Source organism: Homalodisca vitripennis, unplaced genomic scaffold (assembly GCF_021130785.1).
Source record: "Homalodisca vitripennis isolate AUS2020 unplaced genomic scaffold, UT_GWSS_2.1 ScUCBcl_5625;HRSCAF=12434, whole genome shotgun sequence".
In the NCBI taxonomy this organism is placed as follows: domain Eukaryota; kingdom Metazoa; phylum Arthropoda; class Insecta; order Hemiptera; family Cicadellidae; genus Homalodisca; species Homalodisca vitripennis.
Genome location: NW_025781734.1, coordinates 24,487 through 39,665, shown reverse-complemented (window position 1 = coordinate 39,665; position 15,179 = coordinate 24,487). Strand labels below are relative to the sequence as shown.

Here is a 15,179-nt window from a genome sequence, read left to right as displayed (position 1 = left end):
AAATTCTATTTTCGTGTTCAAATGAGTTTTATGGAACTAGAAACTTTATTTTGCCTGAGATGGTTTGAAACCCCAAAATTCTGTTTGGTATTAGCAACTGTTTGGATCAAAAATACAAGATTATTTATCTATAACTAGTTACGGGCACTTTTCCTGGGCTTTGAACGTGATTAGCGAAAATTAAAAAATAAAATATTGTTCTTCTAGTGATTGCTACCCCATTTAAACCCTATAAAGTTGACTCTTCATAAAACAGGATTTTTTCAGGACATTTCCTATTGTTTCCAATTTTCTGAATCACTGATGGCCAATGTCCGAAAGTCCTGTTTCAATCTCTGTATGTTAAGAGCATAAGACAGGTGTGTTATCTCATCTGTTAGGGAACTGAGAAATCGAAAAATGATATATATTTCTTCTGGAGTTTTTCAAAACCCATTTTAACCTCTATCTGCATTTGGTCTGCATTAAAAAGTCTTGTGTTTTCTGTTGAGAGCATGAGAAACATGTGTGTCAAATTTCATATTTGCAGAATATTCTTTCAAGTTTAAAAACTAAATATAGGTTTTTTCATCCTTTAGGTTTCCACATTTTTCATCCCCGATGGATGTTGTGAAATATGTGTATTTCTATTTAAGTCACGAGGCATTCGTGTGCTAAATTTGAATTTTCTAAGATATCTGCATCTAAGATAAATAAATACAATAACGCAAACAGGTGAAACGCTACCTGTGCACACGCTGGAGGTGAGTCAGATATCATGATATTTTTCTTCAAAAAATCTTTGACAGCTGGGCCGATGTTATAAAGCTCCATGTAACCTCCTCTGAGACCTACCTCCTCCGCAATAAAACCTGTATAAAGGTTGCAGCTCAGGTTAGAGAACAATGGGTTTTGGTGGATGATAAATGTAGTTAAGCTATTTTATAGTATTGCCCGTCCACAACCCCAATCCTAGATAAACAGATTGTGTATGTAAGTACACAACGAAACAGGCACAAAATCGTGTAATCATATGTTTACGTAGTAATAAAGGCAACACTACTTCAATGCAGTTAAACATAATTTCCTCGATTAATTATGTTTTGCTAGTCTTTTAATTGAGGTGTTTACTGCTATAGTTATTCTTCTTAATTCGAACCAAACTGTTTGGTATGAAATGAAAATGGTTTATTTTCCCAAAAATAGTATAATAAAACACATTACAAATATACCTATACACGTATTGCAACAAACGTATGCACATACATACAATGTCTGAAAACCACGTATCAGAGCGCAACAATACGGTACTTATACATAGTTATTTCTTATTATATAAACCTTGTAATAATTATATTTAATTCCACTAAAATTTTAAAAAAGAAGAGTGATATAAATTTTGAAGACATTATATTTTGGGAAGACTAGGGCCTGTGCGTAGGCTCTAAGTCGTGAACATTGGAACTCAAAATTTATAAAAGGATAAATATTATTATAAGTAAAAAAATAGAAGTTTTTGTAATTTTTGAAATTATTAAAGGGTTATAGAATTTATTTTTAATACGACTGGCTGATTCAATGACATGGAATCACTTGAATGGGGAGCCGATGCTTGCTGTACTGAATCGGTGAAGCCACTTACTTATAAATAATTTGTATGCAGGAATTTCTAGTTTTTACTTTTAAGGAGTCATGCCATATCAGGTGCATGTCAACCCGAAACAGTTATTTGTGCATTTGAAATTTTATCTCGAAGTGTCTGGTTTAATATTGACTATAAAGAGAAAGATTCGTTTTTTTAGTTAACTTCAGCTTCTAAACAATACTGTTTGAAATCTTAAACAATTAATTAGAATTTACTGTTAGAGTATTACAATTTTTCTCTAAAACTACTTGATAATAGCAGTATCCGATTCAAAAAGAGGTTGGTGGGGTACCACGCATCTAAGTTTATATTCTTAGTCAACACCAGCACAGCTCGTTTTGTAACATTTAAACCACAAGGCATATGTGTTTTTTGTCAAGACTGCCATGTACCTTTTTTAAGTTGAGGCCCACACTTCTAGTTACCAACAAAAATCAAACGTTCCTTTTCATTAAATACATTAAATACCCTGGTTATTTGAATTGTTCTTCAGTTTCTTAGCCGAAAACATAATGAATTAGAATTGAATGTCTTTGACTGTACGTCATTTGCGCTGAACGTTTGGTGGATTTTTGAGTACATCATGTGTGCATCAGGAATTCTCATTTTTCATAAATGGTAGAGTTCATTCGTAAAGAAAATTTAATTTGAATATCTGATAATTCTTTGTAAATCGTGTATATGACAGAAGGATGAATAACACCTCTATTATAGATACCTGAGGCAAAACTCTTTCAATGCTGCTCTAAATAAGCAGATTGACTTACATATTAACTTACACTCTGCACTATGCATTTAACACTCTGTATTTGAGGCTTAGATATATTTACTGTCATGTTTGATTTTTTACAAATTATTTCTAAGATAATTATTGTTAAATAGGTTAAAATGATACCTCTGAAACAGGACATGAGAGATACAAGTTCTGTGTTTTTGTAAGGAGCTTCCATCTCATATAGAACTTTCTTAAAAGATTGAAATATATTGTCTTCATAAACATTGTCCTGGTAAACCTGCAAATTAATTTAATTAATCTGAGTATTTCAAAAATAAAAAATAAATTAAAGTTATTTAATGTATATGATCAATAAAACTTTTTCTTACCTCAAATGCAATTATCAATAGTTTTTCTCTTTCTGCAAATTTTAATAATATCTTCCATGTTTTTCCTTGATAATAATTGCCCTACAACAAATGAATCAATTAATTGTAATAAAAATATAAATAATTCGTATTCATTTGACTGATTTAGCACCTTCAGATAGAAAGCGTTAGCTGATTGTTTTGAAAAATTAAATCTTAATATTTTACTTTGGTATATTTTGTTTTTTTTCAGTCATGAGCTAGTAGCAGAATTGTTTTATCTTCAGTAACTTGTTTTTAATAAAGCTGACAAATTAATTTGAACAAACACTCTGTTATAATATAATATAAATTTTTAAACTCACAGTAAAATAAAATAAAATTTGTAACTTTATGACCTACTTCTTCCTCTTAGAGCTCTCTGTGTCCTAATAACTTTAAATGTCATAATAACTAAACGGATCCATATACTTATTATTTCAGATATTTTTGTATTACTTACTAGACAGAAATAATTAGCGAAATAAAAACCTAACCTGTCTAAGTACTACCAAATTTTCCGCAGCCGAGTTGGTTGGACTCCGTCTTATCTTATCTTATCTTTATTTTATCAAGTGTTATTCCTTTGAACAGTAACTGACTAGATGTCACTGGAGTTCTGTATTAGATGTGTATAGAGCTGGATATCATTATGCCTTTTCTGTGTACGAATTATATATACTCTATAGTTGTAAATACTTTGCTAGAAGATGTCACACAGTACCTGTAGGGTTACCGGGGTTTATCACCACTATTGCCCTCGGCTGACAGTGAGTTTTGCCTTCCAGTAAAACTTGCTGTAACTCATCAACAACGACAGACCAACCAGTTTCCTCATCCAAGAAATAGTCCAACTGCAAAATGTTAGTAGCAAATAATTCATTTATATTTTGCATGACTATGAAGTATGATGATGTTATTGTGAAGACAGCAATAAACATGTTAGTTAAATATTATATTATATTTCTGGCCCCACAACACTTTTCTATAGTACAGGTATAGGAATTTTTACCAAAATAAACAGTATTTATGACTATTTAAAACAAGATTAGTAAGAATTTAATGTTATTTCTGACTCTTTTACATGAAAAAACTGTTGTACAACAAAAAAGTTTAAAAAATTAATGTTTAATTGAATCCATACATATGAAAAAATTTAACAACTATCTTTACGCGACCAGAACATCAGTTTCGCTTTATTTCCGTCCTTTCCAGAAAATCGGGAGAAATCTTTTCGCTAGCCATAGTTTGCTAACAAAGCGTTTCCAGGGACATAATGTTTATATGAACTTATTTCATTATTTCGGTGAGAGGAAACCAACTCTGAGAAGTGTGTCGGGTTACTTGTGGGACACCCTAAATAATACAGGTTTTATTAGTTACTAGTTGTTCAAAAAATATATTACACAGTCCTACATATTACTCGTAAGGCCTACCCGTACGGTCAAAACTAAGCAAACTTGCAGCTCACTCAAGTGACTTCTTGAAATATTTCATCCTCGCTGTGGAGAACCATCTTTGGCCAACAAATATTTAACTGACACTGCAAATAATAAGCATTCGTCTGTATAGGTCAGTTGAAAGGGGCGCAGTTTTATCGTGATTACTGAAGCGTGATTACTGAAGCGTGATTACCAACCGACGAGTTATGATTTTGCCCCTTCCAACTCGCCTATACAGACAACTGCTTATTATTGGCAGTTTAGGTTTAACATATGTTGAATGAAAATGGCCCTCTCCCCAGTGAGCACACCAAAATATTTCAAGTTAATTGTGTTAACATATTTCGAAACAGTGTGGACCGGAAGACTTTGATGTTGGTTCCATCTTCGAAATATTAGTTGTACAAGAATATTGTGAAGGAAAAGTGGTTATAAAAGGCGGTACAATTGGTTTCAATGGCACAACTGGTGGAGGCATCGGCTAGGCGAGCATTCTGTTTGAGAGAACTTAAAGGGTGCCTTGGATATAGTTTCAAAATATAATATTCTCCAGAAGGTACCACTTCCACAGGTTTTATATCTTCCAGTTGAATCTTCACTGGCTGCAGCAAAACCGATGTCACTTCCATCTGGGCAACTTAACGCATGTCCAGGAGCGGCACTTCACTGACAGAAAATGTTGAGATATTAGGATAAAATGGTCGATCTATTGGTCTACTTTTAGTTTGGAGGACTCCTTTAGAGTTAAGGGGTTTTATAAACTTAATCATGCTGAGTGCCATCCCCTGTCCGGATTCACTGGAAGAGGTTGAAACAAATCTTGCCTCGCGTCTTCCCAAGATGATAGGACTAAAACATAGTCCGATTTCTTTCTTCATTGTCAATGCAACATGTAATTTCGACAAGAGGAGGTCGTGATCTCAACCTCACCGATTCTGAATATCCTATCACATTGGAAGCAGTGCAAATACCCTTGTAAGACAAAGTGCAATTAGGGGGTTTCCTTATCTTCTTACGCTAAGTGAAGTAAAAATAGTTACAACATTGGTAACTCACTCTTATTTATCATGTGTATTTAATGTACTTGATAAGATCCTGGTACTTACCTTTTTAAACACCAAAACTCCGTGAGAGCTCTAGTTAAAAAGAGGAAAACTGAGGAACAGGAAGCAATACACCAGGTGGTAGCCCATTTGAAGAAAAATTCATCAAATTGGACAAAATCTGAAATATAATAAGACACTACTAGAACATAACCTTGTTACAACAACATATATACTAAATTATAACTAGTATACTTTATTGGAACTAAATTAACAAATAAGTTCATCCCAACAAATTTAATAATGATGCTCTTTAATTTGAGCCAGCCCTAAGAATCCAGTTGTCACAAACCATCAAGGATCTTCATTCGTTTCGTGATAGGAATTTAGTATTTACATACTGCCAGAATGAAATCTCTGGAGTTCTTTTTAAGTTCTACGTTAGATACCAAAATATACAGAATGGCATTAAATCTATGCAATGAAGAATTTATTTTAGTCTCCGGGAAAACTAAAAATTATAATCATAAAAGTATATAAACATATAATTAAAGAATTGATGAATTTCATACTAAAGCATACCTTGACTGCTGCTGATATTCCAGGTACTATGATGATATCTTCCCAACGAGAAGGGTTGTTGTCTCTCTGGCGTTATAAACTCTGCGATGTGTCTTCGCACCATTTTCAACCCTGAACTATCTGTCAGAGAACCTGCAATACCCAAGAACACTTAATTTGACCTTTGGAAACAAATAAGTCATATGGAATCCAGTTAAAATCATTAACTTTAGTAAACATTGTTTTAAACATATATGTACATCTACGAAGGAATACTCCAACAAGGTATGAAAAAGCTTTAAACTATTGGTATATTTTATGTTTTTTCAATTTGAAACGTGAAATAAATCCACTACAACTATTGAGCATCTTTAACTCATATTCATAGATTCAGTAACTAATTCAAATGTGAGCTTTTATTTCGGAGTCCCTTCTCGACCTTTCAGTGCTTTAGTGATTTTCTTTGGTAATGGTTAATTGGAAGGGAACCTATCATGAGAAAACTCACCATGAATTGCTTACTGCGCTATTCCAGAAATAGGAACGGGAGAGGAAATGAAAGACTACCTGTTACACCTCTCTTGAAAAATTGGCAACAGATGAGGCCATCATCGTGGACCAATTGCTACCTTCTGGCGCCTTCGGAGCCTTTGGAAGCTAAAGGCCTCTAGTAGCTTGATTGGAGATTACAAGTTCTCCACCCTTGTCCTTCCTCCGGTTTGAATTTCTCTTTTGTTCAGTCTCATCTTCACTAGAAGTGAAGAAACTCCTTTCTTTCTTCAGAGTAGGAGGATTTTTTGCTTGATCTTCTAAGTCTCAATACTCTAGTTCCTAGAAAAAACAGTGGTTATGCAAAAACATGCCGTAAACATGTTTGTACTAAGAGCTTGTTGGTTGAATAGAATCCTTGCTGGGATTTTGAATGCGTATTCAATTAGCCTATAAACACTCTATTCTCTATCTATTTCTCTATCTCTATTTTTATAAATGGACATTATGAGGTACTTAGATTGCTCACCAATGCTGTTTCCTTGAAAATGTTGAAGTAAGTTTTGAACTCTTGATTTTACATCATCAGGAAATGTTGTATCATCCAGAAGCTCAGGAAGACAAGCTGCGGCAGTCACCTGAAAAGCCATTGAGTTTACTTTCTTATATTAAACATACTGTTCCTATGCTTAATTTATGAACAAACGCTCCAATAAATGAGAAATTTTTATTTTTGTGATGCCGTTCGTGTTCAATGAACACATAACTAAGTTCAGTTATGTGGGTCTAACTATGAGTTCATTAAACACGAAAGGTCTCACAAAAATAAACTTTTCTCATTTATTGGACAGTTTGTTCGTAAATTAAGCGTTTGGTTTCCAATAAGAACAAGCTAGTAAAATGTATAGTGTCTCTATATTTTACAACTAAACAATATGAATTCGTTTTTCATCTTGTTTTCTATGTCTTCCTTTTTGTTGTGTACGCATCGTGATCTGTGCTATACAGTACTGTAATATGTTATAGTGTTTTATCTATTCCTAGGCAATAAGTTTCAAATAAGATTTTACAAACAACTTAAGATTATTTGTTAGCTTTCATGCATGCTTAAACATATGGTTTAGGTTTTGAGTCCCGAGATTCATTTTACCGAAGGTTTGTAAATTAATACTTTTAGCGAATTTGTCCTTGTTTTTGTCACTTCAAGTGAATCAGTTTCATTGTTTTTACAAGACTCTTCCCAGGTCTTTTATACAAGACCATATCAGAAGAAGAATCATACTCTTATACTTATATATGCATTTCAGAGATTAAATAATAGGCATGTGAGTGGACGATAACTCATTCATCTCGCTTTAAATAAAGTAAAAAATCAAAACAATTATTTTTGAGAGAGGCAATCTCCACACGAAGTGTGTGTCAGTAATATTTTATTTTTTAATGAAATTACTGTTATTGATTGATTTTTTAAAAATTAATAGACCTATTGATCCAAGACTCGAGATATTCGCACGATGCTGAGTGTGATTAATATTCTTCATTCATATGCCATAGTAATTTAGAGCTCTAATAGCTAAGACTAATATTATTAAACATTTCAATATACGGCAATACACTTCAATTTGTACGGCTTACTAGTGTGTTTTTTAAGGTTTCTTAAAAAGAAGGAATTATGTCACAATTTTCAAACTGTCCGGTCTTTTACAATAAGTCAATATCAAACATAATCAAAAATAAAAAGGGGCCAAATGAGAGAGAGACCTTTGAAGAACACCGGACCTCAAATTATTTTTATTTTCTGTTACGTTGCTGTAACAATCACGTGTAATATGTATCAAATATGTTTTTTGGTTCCAAATTGTTGTTGAAACAAAAAAATTGTTGTCTCAAATAAGTTTTATAACTTATTTATAAAAGTTTTGCAAATTCGAATTTGTTTGTAAACAAGATATGGCTAGTGTCTGCTGTACTCGATGTACGACAGGCGGTACGTCCGTGCTTTACGAGACTGAATTGGATCCAAGTATATAAACAAAGAACGTGCTTAACTCGAATCTCGCTTAAGCTTCAAGTTTAAAACACGTTTGCTATCAATTTTGTTTGCTGTAGTTATGCATGGTAAATAACCCAATATCAGCTACTGAGGCGCTCAACAATCAAGGTAATGTTATAATAAATTCAGTATGTTATAATAAATTCAGTAAAGAACCACGGGAACTTACTAAATACAGACTTCTGTGTAGAATATTTATACTACACGAAAGTAACATAACCTAACAAATTCAACTCACCTGTCGGACAAAAGTGATAAGCTTCTGATCAGCTATGTCCCCTGTGTCGGCTTCAATCAGGTCTTCAAATGGTTTCTTAATTCCCTGAAATTGATCAAATATACAACATTTTAGATACCCAGTAAAAGCTATTGTACTTATTAATTTAAATCGTACATAATTAAATCACCTTCGTGGCCTACCTTACCTTCTCATGAGATCCGCGTATAAGCCATATTAAACACCGGTTCTTACCAGAGAGTTTTAAGCCGGTGCATTATTGGTAGAAACGTGTTAATGACATAAATTTGTTTATAAACAATGAAACCCCACGATATCGTGTATTTCTACTATTAATGTGTTAGTGTATATAATAAAGATTCATTAGAAACTGTCTGAGTAAGGTAGAAGTAGTTTTATCTAATTCCAATCCAACTTAAATTCTGAAAGTACCACATAGATTAAATGTATCATGGTGCTGTACATAATTAAAAATCGTATATACAAGCAATAGGCCTACATTTAAATTAAAAATTTTTTATTTATACAGTTTAATTGTACGAATGTACTAGTTTGAACGAACACAAAGAAAGTGAAGAGAAATTTATATTTAAATGTATGTAAATCATATTAAATCAGAGAACGTAAATTAATTATCGTTAATTATTAAGAATTTGAACTATTGAGAGTTAATACGAGATTGAATTACGGGCGAAACCGTGACGTTTAAATTGATTTACATGATTCCACGGGTAGGCCTACTACTATTTTCAGTTTTTAAAATATTTCTCAAGTTTTATTTTTAACGTTTCTGATTTTAGACTCTCTTTTTATTACCGTTACAAAGTGTTACTTAAATAGAGCAGACGATAAAATACAGAAAACACAGTTATCATTAATTTTTAGTGGCCAAGCAAATTGTTTTGTAACGGTTTTTGCCCACATATGGACCTGAATTCCTGAATTTTACTATCTTTAAAATAGAGCTGAGCAAAAAGCAAACATTTTGAAATTTTATTGAAAATTTTAAGTCTCAATTTTGAGTTAGTTAGTTTTTTATATAAACTGTTGTATTTGTGTGCGATAAGATTCAGGTCTCTGTTGTACATGCAATGGTCAACAACGGAACAATTTTTATCAGTAGAAACACATGTAGGAAATAACACAACATCTACATTTAACTAACAACATAAACATCACTTTAAAACCCTTAATAACTTCTCGATCAACATAATACCGTTGCTATTTAATACATGAAAACTGCTAAGTTATGTATAAAGAACAATTAAATTAAGTAGAATATCAAATAAGAATAATCAAGGTTACATTATTTGATCTGAATAAGCATCCGACAAAAAATGGATCGTTCCGAAATAGAACTTAATTTTATATATTGTTTGTTAATAATATTGTATAATTATGTGAATTCATGATTTTTAATAATAGACTAATAATTACCGATATTTTACTGAAAACCCAAAGAAGCATCCGTCATTACAAATATTTTAGAGCTGTCGAACGGCCAAAGCTTATGTTAGTTCGTAAAAAATTGTCCTCTTCAGTGGAGGATCGTGAAGATGATGGGGACTTAAAAAGCAAAATAAAAAAAACTGTAAACACACTTGGCAGTATATTTCACTATTGGAAGGGAGGCAGGAGGCTGGAAGGCCAATTATTCGATCTTTGTACGTTTGGCTGTCGATGCTTTGAATGTTCCGTTTGTTTTTTTTTTTTTCAATTGGTTTTAAGTGAGTCAAACTAAAAAATGTTACTTAAAAACCTTTTCATAACGTCGCATTTCTGCCCCACCAGGACTAGTGTGGCTGACGGTCTATTAATTTCTTCTTCTGGGAAGGGAAACCTCTTATTTCAATTTCAAGAAATACTAGCTTAAATCGTAGGTTTATACGATAAAGTGACAGTCTTGGGTTTAGTCCTCGAGCAGACGGCTACATCCACACCCTTCTCGCCACTCAGCTGCCGCTATCCACGACGTAGCCTATTGTCGTACTATCAGCGCTTTTATACTTTTGTATGATAATGGTGCTACGGTAATCTTAATCTTTTGAGATGATGTAATATTAATGTTGTACAGTGCATTTCCACCACTAAATAAAGAGTCCTTCACAGTCTTTTCATCAACAAAACAACTTCTTTAAGCATTCCCTTTATATCTAGTTTTGATTTGTTTTGTTCTACCGTTGAGCGATAAATTATTTTGTAAAAGAACTGCCAGTTAATTTAATTAAGTAATTCCCACTATTAGCTACCGCCATCAAATTCACAGCTCGAATTGGGATCTCTAAATATATATTTTTTGTACTAGGATGGTCCATGCAAGAGTAGAGTTACAGTGTTGTAAAATTATTGGAAAAAATACGAATATTATACAGTAGGCCGGTAAATAGAATATTAGCTAAACAAAACAACTTAAAGTACTAAAAGAAACAAAACGCATTATAATGAATAAATCAATACTGTTAATTATTAATATCTCGGATATTTAAAACTTTGAATTATTACACAACACACAGTAACACCATGTGCAGTCTTCGTCATGGAATAAAATAAACTATCATTATAGATACCTCCATACAGTTTATAATATCAATGGTCGGTATTAAAATTATAGAAGAATTAAAAATAAATTTGTATCGTACAGACTTTCCGGAAAAGTAAATATTTCTTTCTCGAAAAAGATAACCTGGTTCAAGTTCATTGTAGATCTTATACGACGTTGGAACAAGGCATTAGTAATAAATGAACCCGCAAATTCCAGTGTAGTCATGGACACATAGACACAGGGGTTTGTTGATTGCTCAAACAGAGTATTCATTTCTCATTGTATCATCTATGCTGATATAGGTTGAAAATTATTTTTATTTTCGAAATATAATATGGAATGAACACATTTAAAAAAATATCAAACTATTACAATAGTTCGATAAACAGAAACTAGATTTTTGCATCTTCTCGAATCAAACATTACTGTAGCATAGCTTTTAAATAATGATATTTTCTTGTGATTTAGATAAGCAGCTGAAGCGACATCATATCTAAACAGAATTAACATTAACATTTTAATTTTTAACCACACAAGATTTATAATTGTTTACATTTGTTGAAGTTTTAAGTGCTTTTACTATAATAATAGGACGCTAAAGTCAAATTTGATTGATGTTTGAATGTGGATTAGATTAAGTGAAGTGATTGGAAGTGAGAATATGTGTCTAGAACCCATTTGAGATCAGAAATTAGAATAAATTTATAACTCAATTCAGATGTTATTTTTTTAAGACTGACATTAAAAAAAACATTTAATGTTAATGCAGTACATTTCCGCATTATTAAGAACTGGCTACGTTTATTAAGTAAAATAACAATAATAATAATATCACGATTTCTTTCGTGATAACCCAAATTAAATTATCCTAGTGTTGAGGTTATCATAAATAATAAATTTATTAGCGTTCAGTGACAGTTCAGTAACATATATTCATGTAAGTTAATCTATAGTTATATGTTAGAGTAATAAGGAAATAGTGTGATGTAATATTACATGTCTTGAGCCATGGCACTTGACTAGTTTCAATACGAATTTAACGAATGACATTTGACTGTAGGTATCTAATTTACTGTATAATAAAATCAAAGTCTATCGATTATGTAGCCTAAACAAAGAATTTGTAAATTATCAATAATTTATTTTGGAAAAGTCAAATCTATAATTTGAATGTTTATAGAAAGTAATGCTAAGATGTAAAAAAACGGACAGAGTGCTACAAAAATATTGCAACAGCTTTGAAAATTTTTAAAGTGGAAGTCAACGTAAAATGTTTCATCACTTATCTTAACCATCCCCCCCCCTGACCCTGATGGTGAAACAATTATAAAACAGTAACTTACATCCTAAAGAGATTTCTTTAATAGAGTTTCTATATTTGACGCCCCATATAAATGAACACCGAACATGGGGCTGTTAAAAAAAACAAAATTTGTAACATTGATCTTTCGTAACACATTCATAGGCTAATAAATGTAGTATAGGCTACATCAATGTTCTTTTGTGCAATAAATGCAAGATTGCCTTAGTTTAATTATTAAATTATAAAAGCATTAAACCCAGAGTTTTAAATCTTCGTTGCTCCATTGAATGCCTTGGCTTCATAATGCTTTCGAATTTTAAAACCTAAGCTTTACATAGGTTTTCATTGAACAAATAATTTATATTACATTGCCTGACTAGTTATAGTTGTCGATGTCAAAACATTGTCTAAATAGTTACAGTTGTCTATGTTAATAACATTACATGGCTATTTGTAGTTATGTATGCTAATAGTATTGCGTGACTAGCAATATTTGATTACATTAAGTAAGTTTCTTCTACACACGATACCAATTTCATCACCAACAATAAAATTCTTATCGTAAACATGCTGATACGTATAAACATTATATTATTAGTATTAAATCTTTGGGATTTAGAGAAGAAATGTCTAGTAATAATGATTTATTATATAATTTAACGATGTTTTCAAATTTGTGAAGTTTTTGTTAAACTTGGTGAAACGATATTTTAAGAACCTTTTCTTATTTCTACTAGTTAGTTCGCGTGAACAATGAAATAAAAACTAAGTAACAATTAAAAATACATAAACTAAAATGGTCACATAGGCTACTAATTCAACTAGTTTTTTTTTTAGTTTTGCAACACAAATTGTTTCAAATTTAAAATAATTATTTCCGTATTAATTTCAAATCAATAATACATAACTTTATGAGTGGTACAAAATTTAAAACCGACTTCAGTTCTCAGAAATTATAACTCTGAAAATTATATGGAAGTAAAAGTTACTGAGCTGAAATAGCTTAAAACTTATAAAATTTTAATCTTAATCTATAAGGATGTTTTACAAAAATAGAAATCTCGTACAATTTTACAAATTAAAGATAGGCATAACTTTAACAAATCTAACTTTTACGTAAAATATGAGATTAGTAGTCTCGAAAATATGCTTTGTTCAGGCAGAATGTTTATCAATTCGAAAACTTATTACAATTCACAAATCTAACTTTACAATAAATGTTTGCATTTCAATTGGTGAATTAATGATTACATATCATAAATACCTGTTTCAACTCGACTTTTAGCTCCAGGGCCCTCTGATGAACGAGTCCCTCGACAGCGAATTCGGTGTTGACAATGTTCTGGTTGATGTTGCCGATGTGGAGACGACCTGAGTTGAGAAGGGAAGGCATCTCCTGACCTGTCACACCAGAGCCGACTACCAACGTCGAGTCAGTGAGAACGGTGACACAGACAACAATCCCAACAAGCATCAAACTGATAGCGCACTCAGACTTGTTAATGATTCTCTATCAGCAATTCATGGCCAGATGACCTTGTTGTTGGCTACTCTAATCTTTCAACGGTTATCGCCGATATTAGTTGTCACTGTAATATTATTTATGACCGTTATCTCAAAATTACAATCTTTGCCATTTATTACTATTCTTCAGACAGATTAAGTTTAACTTTTTGTGATAGTTAAACATATAGGTTAAAGAACTCATTTTTACTGTTTCAGGTGATATGTCAAACTTTTAACTTTTACTTTATTATAGGCTCGCTAAAAAGTACCCGCGATTAAAACTATTAATGGTATAATAAGAAAAAAATATTAATTTAAAAACTGTAAGATTTATTTTCATTTTTTTGTGAATATTTGAGAAAAACTGCTTATAAAATATTTATAAGTATGCTAAAAATTATTCATGGACAAAATTTGTGCAGCTTATCTTTTCTTAGCAATCTGGTTTTCTGGGACGAAACACTAATTCCATGTTCAACTCCATTTCCAAAAAGTTATCAAGAAAGTAGACTTTTATTTTTCAACAATGAATAAAAAAAAACAAAACAAAAATTAATTTTTTTACAAATGTAGTAATTTTTATTTGGATTAAGTGGAAGCCTAATCCATTTGGCCTAAGTCACCAATTTAATCTATTAAACCTATAATATAGCCCAGGATGCCCAACCAGAAAAGATTGCCATCTAAAAAAACTTAAAAATTGGGTTGTTCTATTTCATAAACAACTGATATCCGTTGAAGATGATAACCAGTTCCTTAAATAAATTATAAGAAATTGAATTGACCTTATCCTCTGAGTCTTGAATTGTTCAATTTTCAATCTTTAAAATATAATTATATACAGGGTTGTAACGGATACGTTACAAATAATAAATAGTAAAAAGATAGGTTTTGTGAAAAATATATTAGCTTTAGACTCTTTGTCTTTACAGGGTCGTTTTTACAATGGGTGCGGCGTAGGGCAGCTATGTGTGGTAAAATGAAAATAAAATTTTGATAGAAACAAATTTTAGATTTATTGAATAAAAAACTAATACTAATGAAACATGATTTTGATGAAATGAAAATTATGGCTATGCTTAAAATAACATCCTACAACACAAAATCCAATTAGCTTGAAATAATTAATTAGAAAATACCCCTACTCCCTAGCAGTTAAAATTTAGAGTCTGATTAGTTAAAAATGTTGATCAAAAAGGTTTAAATACTCTTAAACATATTCACCAAATCCCATGATGGCGACACGGCGGTCCTCA

At 31.6% G+C, this 15,179-nt stretch overlaps 1 protein-coding gene and 1 long non-coding RNA gene across 2 annotated transcripts; both read right to left on the bottom strand.

The window, feature by feature from the left end:
* Nucleotides 1-2,562: 2,562 nt before the first annotated feature.
* On the bottom strand, nucleotides 2,563-3,602 carry LOC124373457. The gene is made up of 3 exons (XR_006923436.1): nucleotides 3,471-3,602; nucleotides 2,729-2,809; nucleotides 2,563-2,637 (listed from the first exon to the last, which is right to left on the bottom strand). It is a non-coding gene; the product is annotated as an uncharacterized LOC124373457 (long non-coding RNA).
* A 484-nt stretch (nucleotides 3,603-4,086) lies between these two features.
* On the bottom strand, nucleotides 4,087-14,185 carry LOC124373456 (alanine aminotransferase 2-like). Its single transcript, XM_046831833.1, has 6 exons — nucleotides 13,682-14,185; nucleotides 8,573-8,656; nucleotides 6,811-6,919; nucleotides 5,814-5,945; nucleotides 5,295-5,412; nucleotides 4,087-4,102 (listed from the first exon to the last, which is right to left on the bottom strand). The coding sequence occupies exons 1-6, from the start codon at nucleotides 13,889-13,891 to the stop codon at nucleotides 4,087-4,089; spliced, it is 669 nt and encodes a 222-aa protein (XP_046687789.1). The 5' UTR covers nucleotides 13,892-14,185.
* Between the last annotated feature and the right edge of the window lie 994 nt (nucleotides 14,186-15,179).